We start from the raw sequence: 15,874 nt of genomic DNA on the forward strand, positions 1-15,874 counted from the left end.
GTAAAATACTTTTAATAATTTAAAGTGTGTTTTTGTAGTAGTACATTCTTATTTCTACATATTATATGATTTTTTCTGACATTTTTGCGAATAAAACAAGTCAATGAAAGTACAGAAAAAGATAAATGGATATGCTTTAAAATATTGAATTAATAGTCTTTTGAATAAACATCTCTGTTATGAATTATCTCTAATAAATTATTTGTTATCATTTAGTTACGACCTTGGTGCACTAAGTTTTTGACAAAATTTCCACACATTTCAGCGCAACATGTCGTACTGGAAAACTTTCAAATAACTCCTCAGTGAACATTTTTCTGACATTTTTTCCCCATAGTATCGTAGTTATTATTGTTATTTGATAGAAATAATATAGATTGTATTTTTTTTTCATTACATCATTTGAATACAAAATATTTTTTGCTTCTCCTGTAAAGTTTTCAAAAAATGAGTTACGACCGTGTTGCACTGACCCATCGAATTGTTGCTGCAAATACATTGTATTGGACAAATATAATACAATAGTTCTTATACTTGTATCATTCCTCTGGCATTTTATTATTATTATGCTAAAATAACTGTTATCTTTATTTGGCAACCAAGATAGGAAAATACCTCCTGTGAAAATCTAACCAGTATTTTAAGCACTTGGGGAGCGTAAATAAGTATACATGATCAGTTGTTTTAAATAGATCCATTACTTTACTAAACTTTTGAAAAATTGTGGAATGAAATATAAGAAAAGTTATTCTTGCATGCCGGACAGGATTTTCCCATGCTTTTCCAGTGCTAGAAAAACTCATCTTACACCCCTGGGTGTAAGATGACTCGTGGGATATAATTTATGAATGAATGCGTAAATTCATATGCTACTATAACAAAATAGCACCTTAAAGAAAAGCCTTCATTTTTCTTTATATCTTCTACGAATTGAAGAATAAGGCATGCAAGAAAAAGAATCAATCACTGGCAGCGGTTAAAGATGGGAATATCCGGCACTCGGGTAACTGTTTAGGCGGAAACTTGGCAGGAGCCTCGTTACCACCTAAACATTTACCCTCGTGCCAGATATTCCCATCTTTACCCACAACCAGTGAAAGATTCTTGTATGATGTTTCATGATAACACTGTTGATTCAGCAATGTTTAGCAATCAGTTTGTTGTTTTTAAAGTGAGATTCATGTGAAACTGTGGATGAAGAATTAATTTTCTTATGATTATATAACAACCATATCTTTTACCTTGTATCAACAGGAATAATTAGGATATTTCTCATTTAAGAGGGTGCAGTTTTCATAATTTTGTTAGCTTGCAACTGGAAAATTGTTGTAGAATAAGCTCTATATATCACTATATCTACCATGGATAAAATAAAATAATCGTGTTTCAGTGAGTGTATTTTTTATTGGAGACTTTGTCATTTAAGTTTTGATTTCACATATTGTCAGATAATGCTGATTTTACTAAGCATAATCTATAAGATAAAACAACTGCTTGCAAGTCTTTTGGACACTTGGACTAGTATTTTATACAGCTGAAAACATGTGCAATGTTAACACTGTCTGCAGTGAATTTGATTTTGCCATAAAATAATTTGACAGCTGCCTAGCAGCACGTCAACATGTATATCTCAAAACATTATGGTTTTAATGAATTTTTCATTCCTTTTGCTCTTTTTCCAGCACAAAATAATCATGATAATTTTTATCAGTTTCACTTGGAATTTCACTATAATCTGATGCTTGCTGTCCCTTCTGTTCTTCCAGAACAAAGTACTGATGGTCTGATACTGGCCTTTCATTGGCTGGAAGATTTGAATTGTTAGCCTTATTCTGTGGCTCTAAGACAAAATAATTATGATTGGTTGCATCAGCATTTGTGTCAGTGCTTCTGATTGGCTGATTTTGTGATACAGAATTTTGATTGTCGTTGTTAGCACTATGCTTTGAATGATTATTCCCTGCACTTGAAATAACATTGTCAGTGAATTCTTGGTAAACTGGTGACATAACTGTTTTAGGACCTTTCATTGGCTGATTCTCTGGAGACTGGTACTTGTCACTGTCTCCTATTGGCTCAAAGTATTCAGGAGACTCAGGCTGTAGCCCAGAATACATATGAGAGTCTCTGTTATTTGACATTCCACCTAGAGTGTGGTATCTAGTCTGATTGGAAGCAGCTGGAGCAGCTGGGGCTGAAGGAACAACAGGGTAATTGATGGTTGTTTCAACTGGGAGTGTGTTATCTGTCACCTGTAATAGAACAAGAACAATCTTCAATGACGGTGGCATTTTAATGGGAAATTTTACAAGAGTCTCTGAATTACTGCATCTGCTTGACAAACTTTGATATATGAATATGGAACATAGTAAAACCATTTCTCTAAATAGGCACAAAATAGTCAAACCTAATATTTTCAACAATTTAGGTGACTGTCTCTTTCAAAACTTCATGATGTACTGAGAAACAGTTGAACCAGTCACCAATATGAAACACTGTATTTCACCTTAAAAGCCAGTCAGCTAATTTCTAAAACTGATTTTCTTGTTCTGATTCTAACTTGTCCTAAGCAGCTTGTCTGGTGCTGCCTTGGCTGGCAGCTTAATACAAGATTGACTGTCTATTGTGATTTCTTTACTACACTAAGTTGTTATACACTAGGTTTTATGGGGCTATTGCAGTAAAATGGTAGATTGGACAGGTTTGTTGTTTCTGAAGTGGCACTGTCTTAGTATAATACTGCATAATACAGCATTTAACCATAGTTCTAGTGCTAAACATACATTAAATTATCTGTGATATGTATATATAAATATGTATAATTATATAGACAATATGACATACAGATGGGTCTATATTTTCTTGTGCTTGATATTTGTCCTCCCTGGATGTTGATTTCTTGAAACCTTTCCTCATTTTTCCTCCCAATATGCTTGTCCTGCTGAAATATTGAAATATTCATTTTTCTTCTATTGTATTAATGTCATGTTGAAAATTAAGTATTATGAAATAAGAATGCTTTTATAAGCTACATTGTATTTTATGTTTGTTTTTTTTCAAATTTTGTTGCTATATGTTTGTTTTGTTAGTAATAATTATTATGTGTAACACATTTCTAAAAGAAATACCACTAGTGAAATTGTTATAAAACATGTACATTTTCAATGTACAAATAAATGAAAATATTGCAAAAAGGACCTAAAACAATGTCAAAGGGCCTCAAATACAGTACCTGTTTGTCAATTTTCATTGCCATATCTATCCGATAATGTATTCTAAACACATAATTATAAGACACTGCTGGAAAAATAGTTTTGAAGTAAGACAATGCTATTTGGTAGTTTTAGTATTTATTTTTAAAAAAGGTTTATGATGATCCATGTTTTTTTTGGTTTTTTATTAGCTCACCTGAGCAATGCTCAGGTGAGTTTTTTTGATCGCTCGATGTCCGGCGTCCGTCGTCTGTCGTCCGTCAACATTTAGCTTGTGTATGCGATAGAGGCTGTATTTTTCAAATGATCTTCATGAATTTGGTCAGAAAAGATTACTTGATGAAATCTATGCAGAGTCGAAAATGGGTCATCTGGGGTCAAAAACTAGGTCACTAGGTCAAATCAAGGAAAAACCTTGTGTATGCGATAGAGGCTGTATTTTTCAATTGATCTTCATGAAATTTTGTCTGAATGATTACCTTGATGACATCTAGGCCAAGTTCGAAAATGGGTCACCTGGGGTTAAAAACTAGGTCACTAGGTCAAATCAAGGAAAAACCTTGTGTATGCGATAGAGGCTGTATTTTTCATTTTATCTCCATGAATTTTGGTCAGAATGATTACCTTGATGAAATCTAGACCGAGTTCGAAAATTGGTCACCCGGGGTCAAAAACTAGGTCACTAGGTCAAATCAAGGAAAAACCTTGTGTATGCGATAGAGGCTGTATTTTTCAATTGATCTTCATGAAATTTTGTCAGAATGATTACCTTGATGAAATCTAGGCCAAGTTCGAAAATGGGTCACCTGGGGTCAAAAACTAGGTCACTAGGTCAAATCAAGAAGAAACCTTGTGTATGCGATAGAGGCTGTATTTTTCATTTTATCTCCATGAATTTTGGTCAGAATGATAACCTTGATGAAATCTAGGCCAGTTTTGAAAATGGGTCATCTGGGGTCAAAAACTAGGTCACTAGGTCAAATCAAAGAAAAACCTTGTGTATGCGATAGAGGCCGTATTTTTTTTAATTGATCTTCATGAATTTTGGTCAGAATGATTGCTTTGATAAAATCTAGGTCAAGCTTGAATATGGGTCATCGGGGATCAAAAACTAGGTCACTAGGTCAAATCAAAGAAAAAAGTTTTGTATGCAATAGAGGCTGTATTTTTTAATCGAGGTTGATGAAATTTAGTCAGGATGATTGCCTTCATCAAATCTAGGTCAGATTCGAATATAGGTCATCTTAGCTCAAAAACTAGGTCACTAGGTCAAATTGAAGAAAATGCTTGTTTACACTTAAGAGACCACATTTTTGATCCAATCTTAATGAAAATTGGTCAGAATATTTGTTTCCATGAAATCACTATGTCAAACATGTTTACACTGTTATGGTATGTTTATCAGGTGAGCAACCTAGGGCCATCTTGGCCCTCTTGTTTAAACTTTAAGTATAAGAAAACAAAATTTATGTAGACAGAATTGTAATTAATTGTTCATTACAACAGAAAAATAACCTATCAAAATCCTTTTTAAAAATAAATTCAAATTAAAATGTGACAAACTAAAAATATAAAAATCCTATTACACTGTTCTTGACTTCTTTAGAATGACTATGGCATTGGTAATATGGTGTATTAAAGAGAATTAAGGAAATACTGGTGAATCAAACAGAAAGAAATGAACAATCACTTGATGGAAGATAACTTAACACCTTACTTGAAATGTTAAATGTATTTGTAAAATAAAGCTTGATCAAGATTTTGTCTTCCACCAGCTCTGCTAGGGATCATCAAAACATGGCATACTACTGCTCATGTCTTTGCAAAAATGTAGTCTTTACAGCATCGGTCAAACATGAACAGTTTCAGAATTTGACCAGTAGCTTAAACAATCAAGGTGATGTGAGCTCTTTGTAACAAGGTGTATGGTCCCTTAAGGAGTTTTCTTGATCAAAATTCAACTGATAAGCAATTTACATTTAACCTTCCATTTTCTTCTTCTACCTTATTCGTATAGAAAAGATACAGAGATGGTAGATTTGATTTTTAGGAAAAATGGGTCGACTTTAACAATAAAAAATAATTCATCAAATATGAATTTCTGAAAACATGAGCTATGCCATCTTTGTGTGTGATCCCTATAAGGCACTGGGTAGAAGTTGTTGAATGGTAGTTAATTCAGTTTCTTTTAATATTTTGTTTTGCATATCTCTCTCTCTCTCCACCTCTTCCCTCTTTTCACTGCCCTTCAGTACATACCAAAACTTATAATTTACCTATGTAGAGATGGAACACAGATACAGATTACTGCTGTCACTATTGCACCAATGACCACACCCAGAAACAGCAGTCCCACTGTCACACCCACTGAAACTCCAGCTTTCTTCTCAGACTGACTGCAATCACACGGCGCACAGTCATGGTCACGTCTACGGTCTGGTTTCCCTGAAATATAATAAGTATTTTTAAGACATGCAGTACTTTCAGGTTTTTATTAGCTCATCTGTCACGTTGTGACAAGGCGAGCTTTTGTGATTGTCCGTCATCCATTCACAATTTCTTGTGAACACGATAGAGACCACATTTTGCAATCAAATGTAATCAAACTTGTATTGGTATAATATCTCGGTTCCATTCGAAAATTGGCCAGATCCAATCATGAGTTCGAGAGAAAATTTGCTATTTTGGCTTGTGAACACGATAGATTACATTTTGCAATTGATTTTAATCAAACTTGCACACAACTTGTATTGTCATAATATCTTGGTTCCTTTGGAAAACTGGCCAGATCCCATCATGGGTTCCAGAGTTATGGCCCCTTAAAGGGGCCAAAATTTGCTATTTTGGCTTTTGCAGTTATAATATAGAGACTTCATTTATGGTTTGATTTGATTCAAACTTGCAAAATATCTTAAACAACAATAGATCTTGGATTCCATGATGAATCCGTCAGATCCAATTATATGTTTCGGAGTTACGGCCCCTGACTGACACCTGAAAGAGTTACAATTTGTTAATTTTTACCTTGTGAACACAACAGAAGTGACATTTTACATCGATTTTAACCACACTTACATACAACTTAAGTCACAATAAGATCTTGATTCCTTTTGAAAACCGGCTAGATTCCATCATGGGTTCTAGGGTTACTGCCCCTGAAAGGGGCAAAATTTTCTATTTTGGCCATTTCAGCCATATAGAGATTTCATTTATGCTTTGATTTGATACAAACTTGTACAGAATGATTATCTTGATGATCTCTAGAACAACTGAAAAGTTTAACAGCAACAGCAAAAAATTGGAAGTAAGACAGTGAAAAGCAATCGCGCATACCAGAGGTCTACCATGGTTCCCTGATGGAACCTCTTGCACATTTTGCAGGTATTTTCAGTTTGGTTATATTACAGGTAAAAGGTTTTAGCCAATAAGTGTCTTTTGCGACAAATCTTCACGAACCAATCTAAATCAAAGTACGAGGAATATTGTTAGTATGGTAAATTTCTAAACATCTGATTACAGGAATAAATTTTTATTTATCAAAAACTGAAACAATGATGTGAAAAGACTTTTCACTATGGTTGTTTCTTTGTTTCTACTTTACTTAATTTAATGGTCCCAATGGGACACCTTATTTATCACTTGAATAGGGAAAGCAGAAATTTCCTCATCCCTGAAGGGTAAAATGCAATCATGCGAAATACATTATGTACAGGCTGACAGCTGAATAATAGCCTAAATGGGTAACTGACATCATTTCAATTTGAAATGACAAGATGGAGAAAAAATGACCAATTTGTCAATTTTGAAGTGGAAAAAGGAAGACCCACTTAGACAGGTTATTTTTGTACAAATAACATAAGTTTGCTATATGATATTTTACAATTTAATGTGACTATACGTCAATGCTAATCTATCAAACTAGCTTTTTTTTGCTACAGATTAAAAGTTAGTAACAAAATCTGTTAGCAGTAAGTAAAAAGCAGCTTCCAAAAATGTTATAAAGTCAAACAAATTTAAGGTTCAAAATATGTACAAGTGAGACCTGTATACATATTATTTGATCCTGCGACTTAAAGGCACTGACCTCCATATTTTGGCTAAAATTATCTTTCTTTAAAATGGAAGTTTGGTCATATTATTAACATTAGAATATGAGTTTTTGTTTCTGAACTATCTTAACAATGTCAAATCAAGAAAAAAAAAGATGCCCGCGTCGGGAAACAAACCTGGGCCGCGGCCGAAATAAAAACTTTTCCACTGTCTTTACCAACACTGCCACAGAGGATTATGTGTTTAATCCATTAAATATAGATATCTATAATTAAGGCAGTTTGCCTTGAGTAAAGCATTACAAATGCTTTTCGATTTTCATTGTAAAAATTAGTAAAAACAACTAATAATCTCATGTGTTTCCATAACATATAGTCTGTCAGTTATTAAGTTTCAAAGCTTTCTTAAGAAATATAGCATTCATTTCCTGGTACCTTAAATTTTTTTTTCTGTTTTCACTTGTCGCACGATCCTGAGGCCAATTTCTTTAGAATAAAATTTACAACTATGAAAATATTCATTAAATTTTGCAGTGTAAACTTTTATCTAAGTACATGTATACATTAAACATGTGATTAAAATTGTGATTTTCTGCAGTCTCCCAATATGAAAACTCAGTGTTCAAAGTCTAAGAGTTTTTAAACCAATTATCTAAAAATCATGTTCTTGATTGTTTAAGAATGTCATGGAGATACATTTAGAAAAAAAGTGACGCAGATCGACTGTATTATTTATTATAAGAATGATCATCAATTTTAAGTTCAAGTCTGACACTTTAAGAACACAAAATTAATGCCTAGTTGGGATAATTTTTGCTAAAATATACAGTATTTTTACTAAATTCTTGCCTGGACTTAAAAATAAAAATGTACCTTTGTCTCTGTCATAGCCATATTTAGCAAATTCTGTAACAGGTGTGGAAATTTCCTCTTGTGAATCAATGGTTGTGGGTTCAATTGTTGTGACTTCACGAAAACCATCGTGAGAGAGTATTTTGTGCTTACATTTTCCAAATTCCTTCACACATTTAAGTTTGCTAATGAAATGGTTAATGGAGCATTGGGTTTGAGTCTTTTGCTGAAAGTAGCACTTTTCTGTGTCTCTGGCTGTATTATCACAGTAATTGCAACTTGGAATAATTTTCAGAACTGAAAAACATATTTAAATATTCTTTTTTACTTTGATACAGTTCAGCCTAGTCTATTAGAAGCTTTGCATGATAATTTAAATGTAAATACCAGAGGACTGAAAATAGAATAATTGTTAGTTTTAATACAATAAGGCGTAAAAAAAACACTCTTTGTTTCTTGTATCCCGGCCTACCCTAAAGTTTTGGCCTGACCCTAAATGTTTTTATGGCCTTGGAGAATATTTTTTTCATTTTTTTAACAAAAAGTTGCAAAACTGCACTTTTTATGCTTTAAACATGGTCATTGATGTTAGAAATCAACTTACTGATGCTCCAAAGGCATAACCCCCTTATTTGTATTCATTTTTTGGCATAAAGATAATTTCCGAAAAGTCTCCCTAAATTCCCCCAAAAAAAATTTTCCAACCTACCTACCCTAATTTTTACCTCACCTGTGCTCAAAGGTGAGCTTTTGTGATCGCCCTGTGTCCGTCGTCGTCCGTCCGTCCATCCGTCATCCGTCGTCATCAATTTAGCTGTTAACACTCTAGAGGTCTCATTTTTGGCCCAATCTTAATGAAACTTGGTCATAATGTTACCCTCAATAGAATCTTGGATGAGTTTGATATTGGGTCATCTGGGGTCAAAAACTAGGTCACCAGGCCAGATCAAAGGAAAAGCTTGTTAACACTCTAGAGGTCACAATTTTGGCCCAATCTTAATGAAACTTGGTCAGAATGTTACCCTTAATAAATTCTTGGGTGAGTTTGATATTGGGTCATCTGGGGTCAAAAACTAGGTCACCAAGTCAAATCAAAGGAAAAGTTTGTTAACACTCTAGAGGTCACATTTTTGGTTCAATCTTAATGAAACTTGGTCAGAATGTTACCCTTAATAAAATCTTGGACGAGTTTGATATTGGGTTATCTGGGGTCAAAAAGTAGGTCACAAGGTCAAATCAAAGGAAAAGCTTGTTAACATTCTAGAGGTCACAATTTTGGCCCAGTCTTAATGAAACTTGGTCAAAGTGTTGTCCTCAATAAAATTTTAAACAAGTTTGATATTGGGTCATCTGGGATCAAAAACTAGGTCACCAGGTCAAGTCAAAGGAAAAGCTTGTTAACACTGTAGAAGCTGCATTTATGACTGTATCATCATGAAACGTAGTCAGAATGTTAAACTTGATGATCTTTAGGTCAAGTTCGAATCTGGGTCATGTCGGGTCAAAAACTAGGTCACCGGGTCAAATCAAAGAAAAAGCTAGTTAACACTTTAGAGGCCACATTTATGACCATATCTTAATGAAACTTGGTCAGAATGTTAATCTTGATGGTCTTTAGGTCAAGTATAAATTTGGGTCAGGTGGGGTCAAAAACTAGGCCACCAGATCAAATCAAAGGAAAATCTTGTTAAAACTCTGGCGGCCACATTTATGATGTATCTTCTTGAATCTTAGTCAGAACGTTAAACTTGATGATCTTTAGGGCAAGATCAAATCTGGGTGATGTCGGGTCAAACACTAGGTCACCGGGTCAAATCAAAGAAAAAGCTAGTTAATACTTTAGAGGCCACATTTATGACCCTATCTTAATGAAACTTGGTCAGAATGTTAATCTTGATGGTCTTTAGGTCAAGTTTAAATTTGGGTCAAGTGGAGTCAAAAGCTAGGCCACTAGGTCAAATCAAAGGAAAAGCTTGTTAACACTCTAAAAGCCACACTTCTGATTGTATCTTCATGAAACTTAGTCACAATGTTAAACTTGATGATCTTTAGGTCAAGTTCGAATCTGGGTGATGTCGGGTCAAAAACTAGGTCACAGAGTCAAATTAAAGGAATAGCTAGTGAACACTTTGGAGGCCACATTTATGACCCTATCTTAATGAAACTTGGTCAGAATGTTAATCTTGATGATCTTTAGGTCAGTAGGTCAGGTGAACGATACAGGGCCTTCATGGCTCTCTTGTTTTAAGCATGTTACCAGAAACAAAGAATTTTTTTTAGGCCTAAATATGTGATGAAAAAATGCTATGCATACAGCAAATTTTTTACTTGATTACAGTATAATAACAAGTGCATAAAATTTAAAAGCTTTTACAGTTTCCAAGGAAACAGAATTCTTATGTCAATTATGTCAACAGTTTGGTGACAGTATCTTGAAGATGTATTTTAGCTTTCATTTAATTTATTTTACTCAGTTGTGATGTAAAACTTATTACAGTGCATGCTGATCATGGTCTGTACTGTTCGCTAATCAGTAAATTTTCAGTGAACACCTCTTCAAATAATAAATGGTATTGCCCAAATTTAATGATAGACCAGTCCGTTTTAGAAATTTGCAGGCTAAAGGTTAAGCTTATTTGAACCACTCCTGTGTCCGCTTCTTAGAAAACCCAGTACTGGTGTCATATGAGAAAGCGTGTTCATGACTCCAGTGGGGCTTGAATCCTCGGCCCATGAGTTTAGCAGCCCACACCTTAACCACTAGACAATTGCTCCATTTAGACTTTTTTCAATCATACAAGCTACAACTCATACATAAATTGTGAAAAAAAAATCAGTCATGAATATGTATACCTTTCTTTATAGCTGGACAATTAATTCTTCCATCAGCATAACAAAAGTTGATGTTTGGGACAGCTCCGCCAAATGAATCACCAAAACAGCCATTGATCACACTTTGTAAATTAAGAAGAGTTTCTGTCTCCACAGATTCAACCCTGCAAGAAATTCAGTTTACTTATGGTACTATTATAGTTTTATATATTAAGCTTGCAGTTATTTAAGTTCTAGAAAGACCCTTATTCTTATATACCAACTTTAATAATGCACTTGTTTTGTCACCATTAGCATTGAGTGTTTCATTTCACTCCATTTAACATAACCAGTACATCATGTACGTGTTGTATAACATACTTTGAACGTGAGTTGCAGTTACTAATTAAGTAAAAACTGTAAACAGGTAAAAGTTTAGCTAATAGGTCACCTTTAGCTCAAATTGCAAAGTCTAGAATAATATATGTATTACCCTGCAGAAACCACCATCTCTATCAATATATTGAATAACAAATAGACTAATTACCTGCAGAAACATTTCTCTCTGTCAACATGTGGAATAACAAATGGGCTGACCTGTAGAAGCCACCATCTCTATCAATATATTGAATAATATAGTGAAAAACAAATGGACTTACCTGCAGAAACATTTCTCTCTGTCAACATGTGGAATAACAAATGGGCTGACCTGTAGAAGCCACCATCTCTATCAATATAGTGAATAACAAATGGACTTACCTGCAGAAACATTTCTCTCTGTCAACATGTGGAATAACAAATGGGCTGATCTGTAGAAGCCACCATCTCTATCAGTATACTGAATAACAAATGGACTTACCTGCAGGAACAATTCTTTTTGTCAACATGTGGAATAACAAATGGGCTGACCTGTAGAGGCCACCATCTGTATCAATATGTGGAATAACAAATAGACCTACCTGCAGAAACCGCCCTCTCAGCGAATATGTGGAATAACAAATGGACTTACCCGCAAAAGCCCCCCTCACTGTCCTCATGTCTAGCTGCAGTGCCTGTACCTGAAGTTTATTTCAATATGTAATGAGGTTGTATGATGATGATACGACAACACAGTTATGATACATGATGATGAATTTATATAACACATCATAACAGAATATCCTCTCAAAAAATATTTTGATACATTTATATTCCTGTTATGTAGTTATATTGTACAAAATATATATATTTCCAGTAACATTTAAGTATATTATATTGTGTTTGGCATAATTATATTACGATGTGATACGATAATACATGATGATATTATAATTAACTTATATGATCAAGACATAGATTTACATTTATCTGATAGAAAGTTTGGAAGAAAATTCATGTGCTGGTATATTTTCCCCACTGGCAATCTTCACAAGTAGAGCCAATTTTTTTATAACTGTCATAATTCATTTTTATAGAACGAGTTTTGCTTTGATATTTAGTAAAACTGGTGCACATCACATAAATTGATTAATGTTTTGACAGGTAATTTAGTTGAAAAATAATTCATAGTCATCAGATGACATGTATACTATACTTACACAACACTAGTGGTGCCAGCACCAGTAAGAAGCCTGTAGCCTTCATTTTCTGTAAGGTTGCCTTTTGTTGAATTTCTTTATCTATTAATATAAATCCTTAATCTCTTCTTGTAACATAAAATATGTTGTTTTTTCTATCTCTAAAAATCTGTGTATATGTGTTTCTACCGAACTTATTATTGGTCAGTGAATGTGTTGTTTTCCCTATATATATACTTCGATATATATCATCTTCTCCATCAGATGTCCTGTTGTATTTTGTATGTTAGTCAGTTGTCTATTACATTCAGTATTTATACTGTAAAACTCTACGTAAAAATCACAAATGATTTCAAATGAGAATTTTTACACCAGTGTTTCCCAGCGAATGTGATTCACATGTTAGAAGATGTTGATATACAAATATTTCAAGTAGCACTTCATTTCAGTCAAAAACATTACTTTCCATCTGATAAGATGTAGCAAGATATAGCCTAACTCTCACACAATTACATCCTGTTATACTTTAACTCACTTTAAGATGGTCATCAGATGGTTGTTCATTTGTCCCATTTACTAACTAGATATCTTACACTAAACTGACACAGACACTATATATGGATGGTAAATACGACAACTGGCGTACATTAAAGTCATGTTGGTAATGACCATCTCTGTTTGACGTAAACATACCTATACTTAATGATGCACGTTTAACACTGGTTGATTGGTCCATGTATGTTTCTATTTTACTAGTATGCGGTTACACATGTGACATTCCCCCATGACTTACTGAATGATTGAACATGTAGTTTTGATACCATAATGATGTAGTACATACTACATCTTAAATTTACTTATTTTGCCTTAAGGATTTACAACAATTGTTGAAAGGGTGAAATAGGTTATTACAGTACTTTTTTTTTAGTTATAGTGAGTGAGTGAGTGAGTTGGGTTTTACAGCGAATCGACACAAAAATGTCATATATCGCCACTGTATTTCACTTTATCAGTGTTCTTCTGCAATAAACTCCCTGAAAACAGTGAATATGCTAGAATGTTATACATAATCTATCTGTGCATTTCAGAGTCCACTAAAACATGAAATTAAAGATTTTCCAGCTTTTCCTCAGTAGTTTTATCTTTCTCTTGAATATTCACACTTACTGGCAGGTAAAGAAATAGGGAGAACATTGTCAACTTCTATTACTTTACCTTTATGTAAATGTTCAAGAACACTGAAAAAGAGAAATACCTCTAAATAAATCAGTAAAGAAAAAATTATCTCCCTTTTTGTACTTAGTTTTTCAAATATTTTAAAATCTAAGACATTCACTGAAGGAAATACAATGTAAATTATATAATGCAACATTCATGATATGAGCCGTGCCAGAGAACCAACATATGTTTGGACACATGATCCGACAGCTGCACATCTGATCTGGTCAGCTCCATGCTGTTCACTTTAAAGCTATTGAATTGATAACGTTAGGAATGCTACAGACTGCGCGATGCGCAGGCTGTCGGATCCATGTGGTCGCAGCCCCTATGTGTTTTCTCATGGCACGTCATATACAGTAACCAACGGCCACAACTATTATGCTGATCACAGCAAATATAACTTCCAAATTAAGCACTCTACCATTTCGTGCAGACCCACTTGTCATTTTTATCCAGTAATTCCACGAGCAAACTCTGAGATTTGACAAAGATATCTGTAAGTAATGACTTTGCAGAAGTATGCTTGTGTACACATGAACACTGGATAAGAACTACTTAAGGTGTTCAGCTGGCAGTCAGTTTTCACAATTTTTATGTAATTCAAGGTCTATAATTCAAAGTGACTGGGAATGTCAGTTGTTTATTGAACTTGAAAGTTTGATGAACACTGGATAAGAAATGTTTAAGTTATAGAGTGGACACTTGTTATTTTCACAATTTCCATTTATTAAAGGGCGATGAGAGAGACGTGGAGGATCCAACTGGTTACTGAACTTGGCCGATATAATGTGCACATTAATATTATGGCCAAGTTTCCTGAACATTTGATAAGAAGTTTTCAACTTAATGTGAGGTCAATTGCTCTAGATGCCAAAAACCAACTACCTGCCAGCTGACCCCCAACTGTGTGGCGACCACTGCCCCAGGTGATCCCCTAATAGTCCCATTTCACGGGTGTATTTAACAATAAGGGAGACTTTTCAAATTTTTATTCATTTTTTATTTCTTAATAAATGAGTTTTTACACATGAGATAATGAACAATGTTTATGTATAACAAATTAAATATAAAACATTCATTAAGCAGACAACAACAGCACATAGGATCAACTGTTTCACAAAGTCATGCTGAGCTATAAACATACCTGAAGTAAATCATTAATTGTAACTGAAAATCGTGCAAAGTCATTAACCTAACGGTTAGGCAACAGTGAAGTCATTTCATATTTACAGTAACTGTACTTGTATGTGACAACTGTAGTAAATATGTTTATTGTATTCTCGTAGAATTTTAGGTTTTTTAAAATATTTTTTGTAAAATGAAGTGAAAAACAAAGTCAGATGTAAATTAACGTCACTAAGAGGCTTAATAGCAACCAAACAATTCTTGTGTTAAGATTAATGGATTGCCACTAAGTTTTATCTCAACTCGCTATCACAGCCATCTTTTTGATGTATGTCTTATTTCTGTGAAGATAATCTTATAGAACACATGCAAAATATCCCTAAAGGCCAGTTATATACACCCTTGCAGCAAATGCCCATTGATATTGTGTAAGAAAATTCAGATTAGAAATTCAAATGCAGGAAGTATGACAAATTACAGTGATACAGTTATAGGACATAGAGTCTGAGCCAGTATTCCTATTCTACGATTGTGTACTTATATTCATGTGGGACTACTTTTCAATTCAGCTTTTGTGGCTGTATCAGTCCATGAAATTGAAACCCAATGAACAAATAAAATTCCTATTTAACATGTTTTGTTTGTTTGCTTTGTTGGGTTTAACGTCGCACCAACACAATTATAGGTTATATGGTGACTTTCCAGCTTTGATGGTAGAGGAAGACTCCAGGGGCCCCTTCATGCATTATTTCATCACAGGCAGGCACCTAGGAAGAACTACCAACCTTCCATAAGCCAACTGGATAGCTTCCTCACATGGAAAATTCAACGCCCTGAGTGAGGTTCGAACCCACATAGGTGAGGGGCAAGTGATCTGAAGTCAGCAACCTTAACCACTAGGCAATGGAGACCCCCTCATTTAGCATGTAAAAGCCACAAACTCAAGTCCCCATAAAAGCCATTTTACAGAAATAACAAAACATATTCCTCTACAAAATTAAATGGTTTCAAAGTATATATATGCAGCGCATTGTCTTCATCTACAGAG

At 34.1% G+C, this 15,874-nt stretch overlaps 1 protein-coding gene across 2 annotated transcripts; it reads right to left on the reverse strand.

The window, feature by feature from the left end:
* Positions 1-1,384: 1,384 nt before the first annotated feature.
* LOC123528566 (uncharacterized) lies at positions 1,385-13,153 on the reverse strand. 2 transcript variants are annotated; one of them, XM_045308377.2, is made up of 7 exons: positions 12,502-13,153; positions 11,934-11,982; positions 10,967-11,109; positions 8,135-8,410; positions 5,489-5,657; positions 2,845-2,938; positions 1,385-2,252 (listed from the first exon to the last, which is right to left on the reverse strand). In XM_045308377.2, exons 1-7 carry the CDS (start codon positions 12,545-12,547, stop codon positions 1,659-1,661), a joined length of 1,371 nt encoding a protein of 456 aa, XP_045164312.2. In that variant the 5' UTR covers positions 12,548-13,153; the 3' UTR covers positions 1,385-1,658. The 2 variants fall into 2 exon arrangements, with proteins under 2 accessions (XP_045164312.2, XP_045164311.2); XM_045308376.2 differs by having other exon boundaries at positions 2,845-2,941; positions 12,502-13,151.
* Between the last annotated feature and the right edge of the window lie 2,721 nt (positions 13,154-15,874).

Source organism: Mercenaria mercenaria, chromosome 13 (assembly GCF_021730395.1).
Source record: "Mercenaria mercenaria strain notata chromosome 13, MADL_Memer_1, whole genome shotgun sequence".
NCBI lineage: Eukaryota > Metazoa > Mollusca > Bivalvia > Venerida > Veneridae > Mercenaria > Mercenaria mercenaria.